Genomic DNA, 14,488 nt, shown 5'->3' on the forward strand with positions numbered 1-14,488 from the left:
CTAGGAGATTTGTCTGAGTTCACTTTTCCAGATCAGTCAACTGTAACTGAAGCCTTTTCTAACATATGGATATTTAATGCTTTATAATTCTTCTTTTCCAAATCATTATTTAAATACTCAGTATTTAACCTTCATGTGGAAAGTGCTGACTCCATCTACCTAAAAGAACCTGAATTTTCTTCGAGATGGCAAAATATCATCAGTTAAGGTTGCCTCTTCAAGATAGAGTTTTCTGTCTCTCTTGGAGCAGTGATTATTATAAACATAGTATTTATCAAAATTCATATATCTTTATACATAAAATGTGCATCTAAACTATATCTCAGAAAATCTGATTTAAAATTAACTAATTGAACTTCCTTAAATCTTGGAAACACTATATAATAGATTCTGTAAATGAGATATAAATGGAAGTATATTGTGAATGTCTTCTAGGCAAGTTATTATTTTTCTGGTTAACAAATAGATAAAATTTGGATAAGAGACCCTTTTTTCTCCTTTGTTCATCTTCTTGCTGCTCCTGCTAGGAAGGCATGCTTGACATGAACAGAAGCAGAAGAGCCATCATACCCAAGAAAGAAAATCCTAGACTAGGAATGAAAGGGATGCTCCAAGATGCTAGAGTCTTGAGAATGTCCTTAATCCTCTGCGTCAGCATGTCGATGCTTGTCATGTGCAATAAATACAGCCCAGCTGAGTAATGCAAGTGTACTCAGGTTTCTATCTCCTGTGAAGACCAAATTCAAACTGACACATTCGGCATGATGCTTATGAACACAAGACAGAATTGTAGCTCTGCCACTAATTAGGTGTCGGATGTAGAATAAATTATGTACCCTATTTCAGGCTTACTTATCTATACAAATATAGCAAAATCCACTTTTCAGAAAGTATTGTGATTTTTAAATAAGATACTCTGTAAAATGATTATGTTCAAAATGCTGAATTGGATTAGAAAAATTCCATTTCTTCAAAGCTAAAATATATGAGTTTGTAACTTTCTTTGTTTATAAAGTTTTAGAATGATGGAAAGAAGTCTAGAAGATATCCAAGATGGACAGTGAGTTGTTCCCAAATATTTCCCATTCGTATTTCTCAATATGGCCAAGGTAAAGAGGATAGTCACAGGCTTTGTAAAACTTCTTTTCCTCTGAATATACTTCATAATCACACAGTTTGGGTTCTTCTATTCTCTTTGAAGTCTAGAAAATTGTATCTAACCTACTGCACTATGGATTGAAAAAGATCCATCAGTGCCAGCCACCTGTGGTAGAAAAATGCTTCACCAGAAACACACTGTTTTCAATCAATGCTGCTGACTGCAAATTTTTCTATAAGCAAAAAGGACTTTGCCAAAAATAGAATAGAAGCATCAATACTTATAAACTGGTGTTCGTTAAAAATCAAAACTAAAAAATCAATGCACATAGAAACAAGAACTCAAATTGGATTCGTCTACAAATTTTAACACAGCGCTATATTCTTTGTGAACTCATTATAATACAGAAAATCTCAATTATGAGTACATTGACTTGGTTTTACAATGCTATGAAAATAAACATGTACAAAGTCATTCTAACTCTTATAGATTTCCCCTGTGTAAAATTGAGACAGAGTTTAGTGGCTTATCTAAAATAATAATATCTATCTATTAATATGTATTTATACACACCCACACACACATACACACACACACACACACACACACACACGTATAAAGAGGTTAGGAACATCAGCATTCAAAAATTTCCTAGGTTTCCTTAGTCTTCTATACCTTTTTCCTCAATAAACAGATTGTCAATTAAAAAATGGACTAACAATATCTCCAATTAGTAACACTTTTACAGCTTATTTGACGTTTAAAATAAATATTTAAGAAAATACTGAAAACATAAAAAAAATCACACGACCTTAAAAACTAAAAATAAAAGAAGGTTAATGAAACAGCAACCTATACAAATTTCCACAAAGCATAGCATTGATGAAGCTGGATTAAGAGAAGCAATAAAGTGTACCCGTATGTCACATCCTGAAACACACAGCCACAAAGAAAAAAAAAATAGGGAGAATATAATCTCATCTGTTGACTTTGGTTTTCATAAAATGAAAAAGTGTGGTGTATCCTTTACCTTGGGATATGATTTTCTTTAACCATCCAGAGTAATTAATTCTGCATTCAATTTATCTCTTCATATTTATTTAGAGATGGCAATACCCAAATGGTAAAATGTGTAGAAAACAGTGCTGTAGGGATGTGGGATTAAAGTGGGAGGGAAGAGGAGTGATATGACTGGAATACAGGAGTGTTTTTGTTGGTTTGTTTTTATGGTTAAGCTTCCTGATAACTGTCCATGTTAGCATTGTAATTTTTAATAACTTAAAAAGGTTTTAACAGCTGTAAATACAAACCTCGTATTTAAAAATATCAGGTTTTTATAGATTTCTCCTAGTTTGGGGATAAGTAAAATGAAAAGTAGAGGAGGGACACCTCCATAAGACCAAATGAAAAAATATGTCCTAGCAAGGGCTAAAGAGAATATCAGTCTGAATATTCAGAGGAGATCATAACTCTGAAAATTATTTCTTATAGGAACCAGAAGATAGTTTTATAATCTTCTTAAGTTTGTTTAATAAAACTCAGGAAGAAGTCGCAATGAGAAGCCTGGATTCGAAGATGCAGGTAATATAGTGTGATAAGATATTACAAGGGAATTAAGATTATGAAAACACAATGTAATCCATATAGAGGAAGTTGAATGCAGAAGTGACATTTGGAAGGAAAAAAACTTGAAAGGTCTTTCCATAATTTAGAGGAAAAAGTGGCATACTTAGACCCATTACTGTCTAATTCCTTTTGAAACAACCTGAGATACATAACATCAAGAAAAATCTTTGTAGTACTACCACAAAGGGGAACCAAGTGAGAGAGGGAGGAAGGGAGGGAGGAAGGAAGAGGGAAAGGAAAGGATAATGAAAACTTTAATGTTATAAAGAAAATGGAATCCAGCCAAAGGAAAACTTTCTACTACTAAGATGTCCATGGTTTAATGAAGGGATCCATGAGAAATATCTGGGTTTTCCCATGATAATTAAGAATAACACTGGGCCCAAAGAGACAGGAGTTGAAAACACACAAGAACTGTGAGTAGTCAGTGGAAGCCTTTGGAAAATGTAAACTGTTAAGTACTAGTATTTGTGCACAGAGAAGCGACTTCTTTCTAGGCAAAACAGAGGATTTGCTTCAAGACCCTCCTGAGATGGCGAATGGGACAATCATTAATACCTAAATCCTGGTTACATGTCACAAAGGCATTCCTAAATATCCCTGGGCTGAAACTAAATTAAAAAAAGGCAAAAAAGCTAGCTTTAAACATTTTGTCATAGCTATCAGTTAGGAAAAAGCATAGCAACATTTTGAGATTCAAAGAGGGAATTAAAAAAAAAAAACAGTGATCAAAAAGTCTATCACCAGACAAAATATACATTATGCTTTTTAAAGAAAAAATAAATTCAAGGTCTCACCTAATAAAATAGGTAATTTATATCCATACTTAGAAATGTATTCAAGACAATCAAGAAATTAATAGTACTTAACAGTTGAAAAAGGGGAAAAGCCTAATTGTAAATGGCTGTGAGTGGGGGAAAAAAGGTAAATTTTGTAAATACAACTTATTAATTAAATGAAATAATATATGCATAATTACTTTAGTATAATGCTATAATTACATAATCTTGCATTTGAATAATTATTATTCAAATTATACATATATACAAATGTATTCAAATTATGCATATATAATATATTTTTTTATTTAATTACAATAATTATGTGTATATTGGTGCTTAATTATTCAATTGTATTTATAAAATTAATTTTACTTACTAAAATTAATACTCAGAGGGGAAGGACTACATGAAAATCCAGTATTGAAACTATCTGCTTTAAGGGTTCTTTCTCCAGATTACAGGGGTCTGGATTATGTGGGACTGCAAGGAAGCCAGGAGGGGAGAACAAAGGGATGAACTGTTAGTCAAGCAATGACTATTGCTTCATCAGGGAAAGCACAGGTGGGTCACTAATTGTTTCCCTCTGGTGACTACCTTCAGGCATTATTGGCTATTTGGTTCTTTGGTAGAAATGAATCCCAGTAGCAGAATCCTTTATTCATTTTTTGCTCTTATTCTTTCAATATTATGGAAAATTATGTGACATTAATTGATGCTGCAACTTCTGTGCCATGTAAAAGCAGTTTTTTAAAAAAAAAAATTAAGCTGAAAAGGGACATAATGAGAGTTTATGTTGTAACAATGGAAGCAAAGTGTATGTGACAGATTATTGAGGGGAAATACTTAGAGCAAGGAAACAAGTTAAGAATCTACAATATCTGTGATACAATAGGGGCCCAAACAGATGACAGTGGGAAAAGAGAGCAGGGGACAGGTCCGATATGTAATTAACACATGCACAACACATTCAGATCCTGGATTAGATGGGGGAAGTGAGGTAAGGGAGATAAGGTATCTAACTCAATTAATTTAAGGGAAGAACATGAGAATACGTAAGACATTCAGCAGGCAGGAGCCTGATTGGGGAGAAATTTGCTTAAGTCTGAACTAGCAAAACAGAAGATACCTAGGGGGAGAACTACAGTATAAAAGATGGCATCATATACTTATTTAAATCTCTATTAAAAAAATATCTCTATATAACCTCTATGGACTTTGGTCCATAGAGGTTAAGTGGCTCACTCAAAATTAGACAGGTAGTGAAACAGATCTAAAAATCAGGTCTTCTCAATGGAGGTTGAAAGTGTTTGTTCACTGCTTGATAATTAGGCAATGCATAAGTCGTATGTTTATCTTTCACACAGACTAAATGATTATAAAAAGCACAGATCTAAAGATCAATAATAAATCCAGGAAATGAATGAAATTGAATCCCTATCTCTCACCATGCACAAAAGTTAACTCAAAATGGATCAAGGATCTAGGGATCAAACCAGAGACTCTGCTTCATCTAATAGAAGAAAAAGTAGGCCCTAATCTCCATCACATGGGACTAGGCCCCAAATTCCTGAATAAGACACCTATAGCACAAGAATTAAAACCAAGAATTAACAAAAGGGATGGAGTCAAACTAAAAAGTTTTTTTTTCAGCAAGAGAAATAATATATGAGGTGAACAGAGAGCCTACAATCCTGGGAACAAATTTTTCCCCCTCACACATTAGATAAAGCTCTAATCTCTAGAGTATACAAAGAACTCAAAAAGCTAAACACCAAAAAATATAAAAAAATAAAAATAACCCAATCAACAAATGGGCCAAGGACCTAAACAGACACTTCTCAGAAGAGGATATACAACCAATCAACAAATATATGAAAAAATGCTCATAATCTCTAGCAATCAGAGAAATGCAAATTACAGCAATTTGTATACGGGGTAAAAGGGGGAGTTCATAATCCACGCGAATCAAACCGTGTAATATGATGTATTAAGAACTATGTAATGTTATGAACGACCAATAAAAAACAAAAAACAAAAAAAAAAAAAAAACTACTCTAAGATACCATCTCACTCCAGTAAGAATGGCAGCCGTGATGAAGACAAACAACAAGTGCTGGCGAGGATGAGGAGGGAGGGTGGGGGAGGGGGTGGGGGAAGGTACACTCATACACTGCTGGTGGGACTGCAAATTGGTGCAGCCAATTTGGAAAGCAGTAAGGAGTTTCCTTAGAAAGCTGGGAATGGAACCACCATTTGACCCAGCTATACCTCTTCTCAGACTATACCAAAGTACCTAAAAACAGCATACTATAGGGACACAGCCACATCAATGTTTATAGCAGCACAATTCACAATAGCTAGACTGTGGAGCCAACCTAGATGCCCTTCAATGGATGAATGGATAAAAAAAATGTGGCATATATACACAATGGAATATTAGTCAGCACTAAAAATAATAAGATCATGGCATTTGCATGGAAATGGATAGCATTAGAGCAGATTATGCTAAGTGAAGTTAGCCAATCCCCCCAAAAAAACAAATGCGGAATGTTTTCTCTGATATAAGAGGGGTGACTCAAAATGGGGTAGGGAGGAAGAGCAGGGGAAGAAGATTATCTCTACATAGGGAAGAGGGGTGGGAAAGAAAGGGAGGGAGAAGGGGAATGGATGGTGGAAGGAGCCCCTCATCGTTATACAAAACACATGTATGAAGATGTGAGAAAAAAAGAATAGCGTTACCATAGATTAGAGAGAAGTGATGGGAGGGGAAGGGAGGGTTTGGGGGGATAGGAAGGATAGTAGAATGAAATAGACATTGTTATTACTGTGTGTATATAGGTGACTGCATGACCAATGTGATTCTGCAACCTGTACACTCAGAAAAATGAGAAATTATATCCCATCTGATTCAAATGTATGATATGTCAAGGTCATCATACTGTCATGTGTAACTAATTAAAACAAAAAATAAAATTTAAATTTAAAAAAAAAGAAAAAGAAATGAATCAAGAGTGAGAACTTACCTTAATATTTCAACTTGTAAGGAAGGGAGGAATACTATTACTACAACTTTTGTTTGTTGTTAGACTGCTACATGAACATTAAAATTGCTTGGGTCAAAGATATAGACCATGTACATGTCAGTGATCTAGCAGGAAAGCAGAGGTCTTGCTGTCCATACAAAGCAACTGATTCTTTGATTCATTTTAATGCAAACACAAATACTATATGTCTGGAAAGCATTTGCCATGTGGATATAGTTTTAAACTGACAAGTTTTTTGGAATGCATTCATGGAGCGCATTAAATTGGCTACTTCGCTTTGGGAGATAGAATTTTATATATTATAGTGCTCCACTGAAATGTCATACTGCATTTCTCAGCAGTCTTCATTGGCCGATAATTCAATTATAAACACAATTCATTATTTTCATGTGAGATTAGAAAGGCTTTTGCGTTGGCTTGAGCTATCTCCCCAGAGTAAATGGGGCAGTTTATAAAAGGCCAAACCACAGGGTGGAGCATTGAGAGTACGAAGTATCATATAAAATAACCATATTAAATAGAAATCTGCCTTCCAGCAAGCTGTTTATCTCCAGCTCTGGGCAGATAAAGGCCAGTGCACAGCAGCTGGGAGTGGGGCTCTTGCATTCTTTTCCCTACTTCTTCAAGTTTTTAAGATTTATTGTCTTTAGTGGATCCTTTCCTTGGTTTTCCCCTGTCTGCCAGTGAGGCTGTTCTAAGTCTTTGCCTTCCTTGAGTTCTTTCAGGGCTCCCGGGCTTGCCCTTTTCCAAAGCTTTTTTTTAAAAAAAAAAAATTTTAGTTTTTAGTTGTAGATGGACACAATATCTTTATTTTATTTTTATGTGGTGATGAGGCTTGAATCCAGGGTCTCGCACGTGCTAGGCGAGCACTCTACCGCAGAGCCACAACCCCAGCCCCTCCAAACCTTTTATTTCTACTCATATCCTTTTGTATGGCAGGTTGTTTATAAGGGGGATTAGAAGAAATCAGACAGGGAGATACAGAATCAGAAGTGAGCCGGTGAGAACCACTTACTTGTACAATACAAGCCATTTTTGTCACTAAAGTGAAATTAGTTATGATACCTCATTGAATGGTCTCCCTTTGCATTTTAAATCTCTGAATATTTATTCATTGTTATGTTACTTTCCTCATATACATGGAAAATCAAATTGTTCAGGTTATTCCTTTTAACTGTCCCTTGGCACTGTATTTCAGTTACTAAAATAAAGGTATTTTTGTTGGTTTATTGGTGCATTATGATTATACATATGACATATTCATACTTGCACATAATACAACTGATCAACCTCATCCCCCATACCCATTTCCTGTCTCTTCCCTATTCCCTATCCCTTACCCCTTGCTTTACTCTACTGGCCTAAACTAGTGAATTATAATTACATATAAAAGCAGGCTTCATTGTGATATATTTATACCTAGACATAGCATGATTTGATAGCTTTAAAGTGAAAGTATTTTTGCTTGAGCATCACTATTCCAAGGCTATCTGATTCAGAAAATCTTGAGAAGGTCTTAGCTTCTCATCAGGTCCCCATGCTTCAATATTTTTATTTCATCCTAAATATATTCAGTTCATTTTTTAATTTTTCACCTGGGATCAGTTGTGTCTTTGAGTACATAAAAGAAATATTGACGTTTCTCAGAAATGCAAAGAATAGCCAATTTGATTTTGATTATTGCATCACAATTTTTTTTAATTGGGGTAATGGCCCCTTGAAAGGTACATGGGCTCTTAAATAACTTAAATACTTGGTAAGAAGAAAAGTTATTTTTAAATATTTCATATGATGCTATTATTAACAAAATAGTCAAAATGATAACTTAAAAAGACAAAACAAATTTTTTTAATATCAACAGTTTTTGTTTACTAGAGTCATTGTTTTAAAAAAGATTAAATTATTTCCTTAAAATAAAAAGATAAATATAAGAAGTAGAATCAGAAATATTTGGCAGTTTGTTAAACAAACTTTTAGACTTTTTAGACTTTTTAAAATTGTTTTAAACAATTATTTTTCCCTTCTAATATGAACAGTCACAATTTTACATTTTTTTCAATCCATCCCCTGTCCTCCCACACCACCCCCCTCCATTATTCCTACACTAAAAAAAAAAAAGGTGAAGATTCAACTACAGGTTGTCTCAGAGCAGTTACCTGCTTAACAATGCCTCCAGAAAAAACAGTAGAATGAAGCACTGGGGACAGGGTTATACTGGAACTTTGAAGATCTGTTCTAGTCACAAGAAGCCTAATAAACTTGACCTCAGTTTCTTTTTATTTTTTGTATTTTTTACTTGTTCTACTCAGTTATACATGAAAGCAGAATTCTCTTTGCTTCAATGTACACAGAGAAGCACAATTTTTTACTTCTCTGGTTGTACATGAAGTAGGGTCACACCATTCATGCAATCCTACACACACCTAGGATATGATGTCTGTCTCATTCCACCATTCTATTTATTTTTAAAAATCGATTTGGTGTTGTCTCTAATGCTTTAAGTCTACAAACAAACGCTAAGTATAAAAAAATAGCTGGCTCTTAGATGTTTATAGATAAACATTATCATTATCAAATTAAATTAAATAGATCTTGATGCAATACAATAAAACTTAAAAATTGGTGAAAGAAATAATTAAATGACTTCCAGAATTAGATATTCTTAATAAGCTTCTTAATGTTTTACCACTTATTTAAACCTGTATTAGACTGACTGCTATGTTAATAAATTCAATAGTCATGCAATATTTATTTTATGTATTAAAATATGATTTATGTTTTCTTAAAAATCAAGTTAGAGTTGTCTAAGAACTAAAGTAGTTCTAGTTGTTTATCCTTTTGAAAAATAAATTCTTAAATCCCTTATTACTTATTTCCAATAATTAAAAATGTCTGAAAGAATCACCATGGGGGCTGGGGTTGTAGCTCAGTGGTAAAGCACTTGCCTAGCATGCGTGAGGCACTGGGTTCAATCCTCAACACCAAATAGAAATAAATAAATTAAATTAAGGTATCGTGTTCATCTATAACAAAAAAAAATTTAAAAGAATCACATTGAAAATCTATAATTTCCATTGTATTTAGGAGCTCTATATTAAAATTACCTAATAAAATCATATTGTGTTATTTGTATAATACACTTTTCATTCATTTTTATTTTCTTATCTGTAATTATTATCCTTATTTTTATCCTTATTCTTATCCTTATTTGAAAAAGAATTACAATGTTTCTCAAATTGCAAAATTAAGTAGGTTTCTCCCCTCAGGCCTTGAGACAGTGAATTTTTTGTTGTTGTTGTTTGTTTGTTTGTTTGTTTCTAAATAAGCTATTTCTAGGAAATTAGGTAAATCGTAAGCCATTCTCTAGAAATATTTACCTGCTCCAAAATCACACAAACTTCCACATATAAGTGGGATAATTGCTTTCCTTGAGAAGAAATGCTCCAGATTCTAAGAAGATTCTACAATTGGATCTGAGAGTCTTAAAATTGCATATAAAAGAATTTTGAAATAGGACAAGCTGGTAGAAATTTAAAAACAGAATTTTTAAAAGTATGATACCTGAATTCTCAACTTGTTATGGCATGATATGTTATTATTTTTGTCATTAGCACTGAAAAAGGAATTCAAAACTGGGATCTTCTTCAAATAGTAGAAAAGAATACTTTCTGATCAATTTCCTCAGAAATACTCCTTTAAAGTTCTTCAACAAATAAAGAACATATGTTACAAGCCCATACCTAAAATCATCTTCAATGATAAAACTTTGGAAGTTTACCCTCGAAACTTAGGAATAAGATGATATCCACCCTTGTTACTGTTCTTCTACATTGTACTGAAAGTTCTAGCTAGAGTAGTTAGGCGAGAAAAAAATTAAAAAAAAATCATAGAAAGGGAAAAGTTAAACTTCCTGTTTGCGGATGAAAATGATCTAATGTACAGAAAACCCTAAAGGGTCTACCAAAAATGTTATAACTATTAAGTTCAGTAAAGTTGTAGGATACAAAATCAACACACAAAATTCAAAAGCATTTCTGTGTACTAACAGACTATCCAAAAATGAAATTTTAAAAATCATATCCTTAGAGGGCCTGTATAATACTAGCTACTCAGGAGGCTGAGGCTGAAAGATTACAAGGTCAATCCAGATTAGACAACATAATGAGTCTCCATCTCAAAAAAATGAAAAAAGAAAATTAAAAAGACTCTTCTATTTACCACCCCCCAGAATAAATTTAACTAAAGGGTGTAGAAGATTAGTATACTGAAACTACAAAATACAGATGAAAGAAATAGAAAATGACAAGAAATAGATGGAAAGATATCTTATGTTCATAGATTGGAAAAATCAGTATTTTAAAAAATAGCCATGTCACCCAAAATAATCTAGATATTAAATATAATCCTTATCCAAATTCCAATATCATTCTTCATAGTAACAAGAAAAACAATCGTAAAATTCTTATAGAACTGCAAAAGTTCCCAGATTGCAAAAGTAATTCCCAGCAAAAAGAACAAAGCTGGAAGCATCACTGTACCTGTTTTCAAAATATATTACAAAGCTACAGCAATCAAAACTGAATGATGATGCTGCATAAAAACAGACACATCAACAAGTAAAACAGGATAGAAAGCTCAGAAATACACCTAAATATTTATGGTCAATTGAATTTTGATAGAAAATGGAAAAAAAGATATTCTCTTCAAAATTAGTGCTGGGAAAACTGAATATCTACATGTAGAAGAATGAAATTAAACCTTGAGCTCACACCACAAAATTAACTCAAAATAGATTAACTTTTTAATTAACTCAAATGAAGGCATGAAATTATAAGATTACTAGATGAAAACACAGGAAAAGGCTCTACAAAATTGATGTGAGCAATGATTTCTTGGATATGAACCCAAAAGTACAGGTAACAAAAGCAAAAATAAACATGTGGTATCATCCAACTATAAGGTTTCTGCACAGCACTTGAAACTAACAGAGTAAAGAGATGACCCGCTTATTTGGAGAAAATGTACATATCTGATAAGGAGTTAATATTGAATATATATGAGGAACTCAAACTGTTAGAGTCTGTAAACAAGTCAAAACAAGAACTCAAGAACAAGAAAACAAATTCAATTTATAAATGGACAAAGGATCTGAACAGAAATTGTTCAAAAGAAGGCATATAAGCCAGATAGCAGTTGCACATCCCTATGATCCCAGTGACTCAAGAGGCTGACAAAGAGGATCTCAAGCTTGTGTCCAGACTCAGCAACTTAGAGAGACCCTGTCTCAAAATAAGTTTTTTAAAAATGGGGGCTAGGAATATAGCTCAAGAATAGAGCATCCCTGGAAAAATCTCTAGTACCAGGAAAAAAATTTTTAAAGGACATATGAATGGCCACAGGTATATGAAAAAAAGTTCTACCACACTAATAATCAAAGAAATGTAAATTAAAACCACAATAAAATACCACCTCACTACTATTACAATGGGTGTTATCAACAGGATGAAAGATAATTATTGGTGAGAAATGGAGAAAAGCGAACACTTGTGCGCTTTTGATTGGAATATAAATTAGTGCAACCATTTTTGGAAGACAATATGGAAGCTCCTCAAAAATTATAAGTAGAACTACCATATGATCCACTTCTGGCTAGGTGACCAAAGGAAATAAAAGCATAATGTTGAAGAGGTAACTACAATGCCCTGTCCATTGCACCATTGTTCACAATAGCCAAGATAAGAATTGTTCTTTGACCAATGGATGAATAGAGAAAATGTAGCATGTGTACACAATAAAATACTATTCAACCTCTACAACAACAACAAAAAGACTACCCTGAGTGACAACATACAAGAACCTGAGGGGCATTATGCTAAGTAAATAAGACAAGCATAAAAAGACAAATACTGCATAATCTCACAAGTCAATTTGAAAAAATGCAAACATACAGAAGTAGATAATATAATGGAAGCTATCAGAGGCTTGTTGGACTTAATGCAGATGGGAAAAGGGAGAAATTAATTGATTAGAGCAAAGATTCACTTAGAAGGAATAAATTTTAGTGATCTACTGTGCAACATAGTAAAAATAGTTAATAATAATGTATTTAATATTTCAAAATTGCTGAGAGTAGATTTTAAATATCCCAGCACAAAAGAAAGATAAGATATATTAATTAGCTTGATTTAATCATTCCACAAGGTTTACACATTGTAAAGTATATTGTACCCTATAAATATATATAATTATTATTTGTCTATTAAAGGAAAACAATTTACTTCCATTGAGCCCATGCCTTCTTTTGTAATACTACAAAACATCTATTTCCCTTCTTAAATTAGCACATGTGCTGGAAGGAACCAACATTTCCTAGTGAGACTCATTAAAAAATAGAATTTTAGTATATTTCCCCCAACTATAAATGTTGTTCTTTAGTAACATGGAAAATAAAGGATACATGCATATCGAGAGAGAGAGAGAGAGAGAGAGAGAGAGAGAGAGAGAGAGAGAGAGAGAGAAAAGAGAGAGAGAGGGGAGTCATTGATAAAATGAACTAATACAAAATAAATAAATTGCTCTTGTCTTTAGAACTGCGATTATAAATTTTTTTCATAGTCAACTGAGGTGTGATTAACATTTAAATACAAAGGTTATTTAACATTTAAGCACAAAGGTTTCTTCATGAGTTCCTTTGGATTTATAGAATCACCCTTACCAGCATTTCTTTTGAAGCTGCTTTTTATGGAAGATGAGATGCTCAAGCACATTATTCAGCTGAGGACTATTATTCTGAACACAAGACCAAACAGCCACACAATGCCAGAGCAGGTGGCTAACTTCATATCCTCCTGGATTAAATGGCAAATGTTCCTGGAATTAAAACATAAAAATATATCTAGGGAAAAAATTCTTTGACTTGAACAACATGAAAATAAATTTTAAATATACAAATGAAAATGCATATTCTCTTACACTTGAAGTTTCACCAGGTGAAGTAATTTATGTGAGAATATTTTTGTAAGTATAAGTAATCAATCTGAACCTAAGGTATCTATTTTTCAAATGGGTCCCTTGTGTTCCATGATATCCATTCTACAAATATGACAAGAATCCTGCATCCTCTGAGGGACAGCTGCTAGACTAGATTATGTTTCTTACACTCTGTGTGACTCAGTTCTTCCTGACACGTGAGCAAGAGTGGATAGGGGAAAGTTTGAACAAAGATCAGACAGCAAGCTAGAATTTGCTGTGAATTTCCACCTTAAGGAGAAAAATATATGCCCCACAGGACATGGTCACTGTCAAGTAAGTGTTTTAAAAGCCTACAAATTCAGATAACAAATGGGCTACTATTGCTTTGTTTTATTTCTCAGAGTGCTTCCTGGCAGTTTTAGATCTAATTGGTCCACTGAAATAATTGGTATTCAATGATGACATGGCACTCCCATTGAGTCGTAAAGATCCAAATACACATGTGCCCATATCGCCAACTTAGTTGATATTTTGTGCTGTTAAAAAGAAACACTTCGAATATACAGGGCCTCATAATTCTTGTCACATAAAAGAACATCACAACTACAATTTAAAGATGATTTCATGTTGAGCACTCTTAAGACAGGTCAGAAGTTCATACATAAATTCAAACTAAGACATTTTAGCTTTCTAGTAAACTAATTAGTTAAGTACTGCAGATGTGTATTGATTCGCTTTATGTCAGGAACTCTGCTACCTGCTAGAGATAAAGGCATGAGTAAGACACAGTCTGCATGAGCTTACTGACTCTGGGGAATAATAACTCAGAAAGGCAAATGGAAACAAATCAATGTGTAGAATATTAGAATATTCCACAGAAAAGTTCTATTTTAAAGTAATGTAAGGTATCAGACTGAGACATGCTGACTTCAGTAAATGCACACATAACTCAATTTTCTGCTTTG

At 33.4% G+C, this 14,488-nt stretch overlaps 1 protein-coding gene across 1 annotated transcript in view; it reads right to left on the minus strand.

The window, feature by feature from the left end:
- The window catches only part of Tmem232 (transmembrane protein 232), a 192,945-nt gene that overhangs the window by 160,453 nt on the left and 18,004 nt on the right, over positions 1 to 14,488 (minus strand). The window contains exon 7 of the mRNA XM_077795632.1: positions 13,267 to 13,421. Within this exon, the coding sequence (XP_077651758.1) occupies positions 13,267 to 13,421 (155 nt within the window). The remainder of the gene's footprint in view (positions 1 to 13,266; positions 13,422 to 14,488) is intronic.

This window comes from Urocitellus parryii, chromosome 1 (genome assembly GCF_045843805.1).
Source record: "Urocitellus parryii isolate mUroPar1 chromosome 1, mUroPar1.hap1, whole genome shotgun sequence".
NCBI lineage: Eukaryota > Metazoa > Chordata > Mammalia > Rodentia > Sciuridae > Urocitellus > Urocitellus parryii.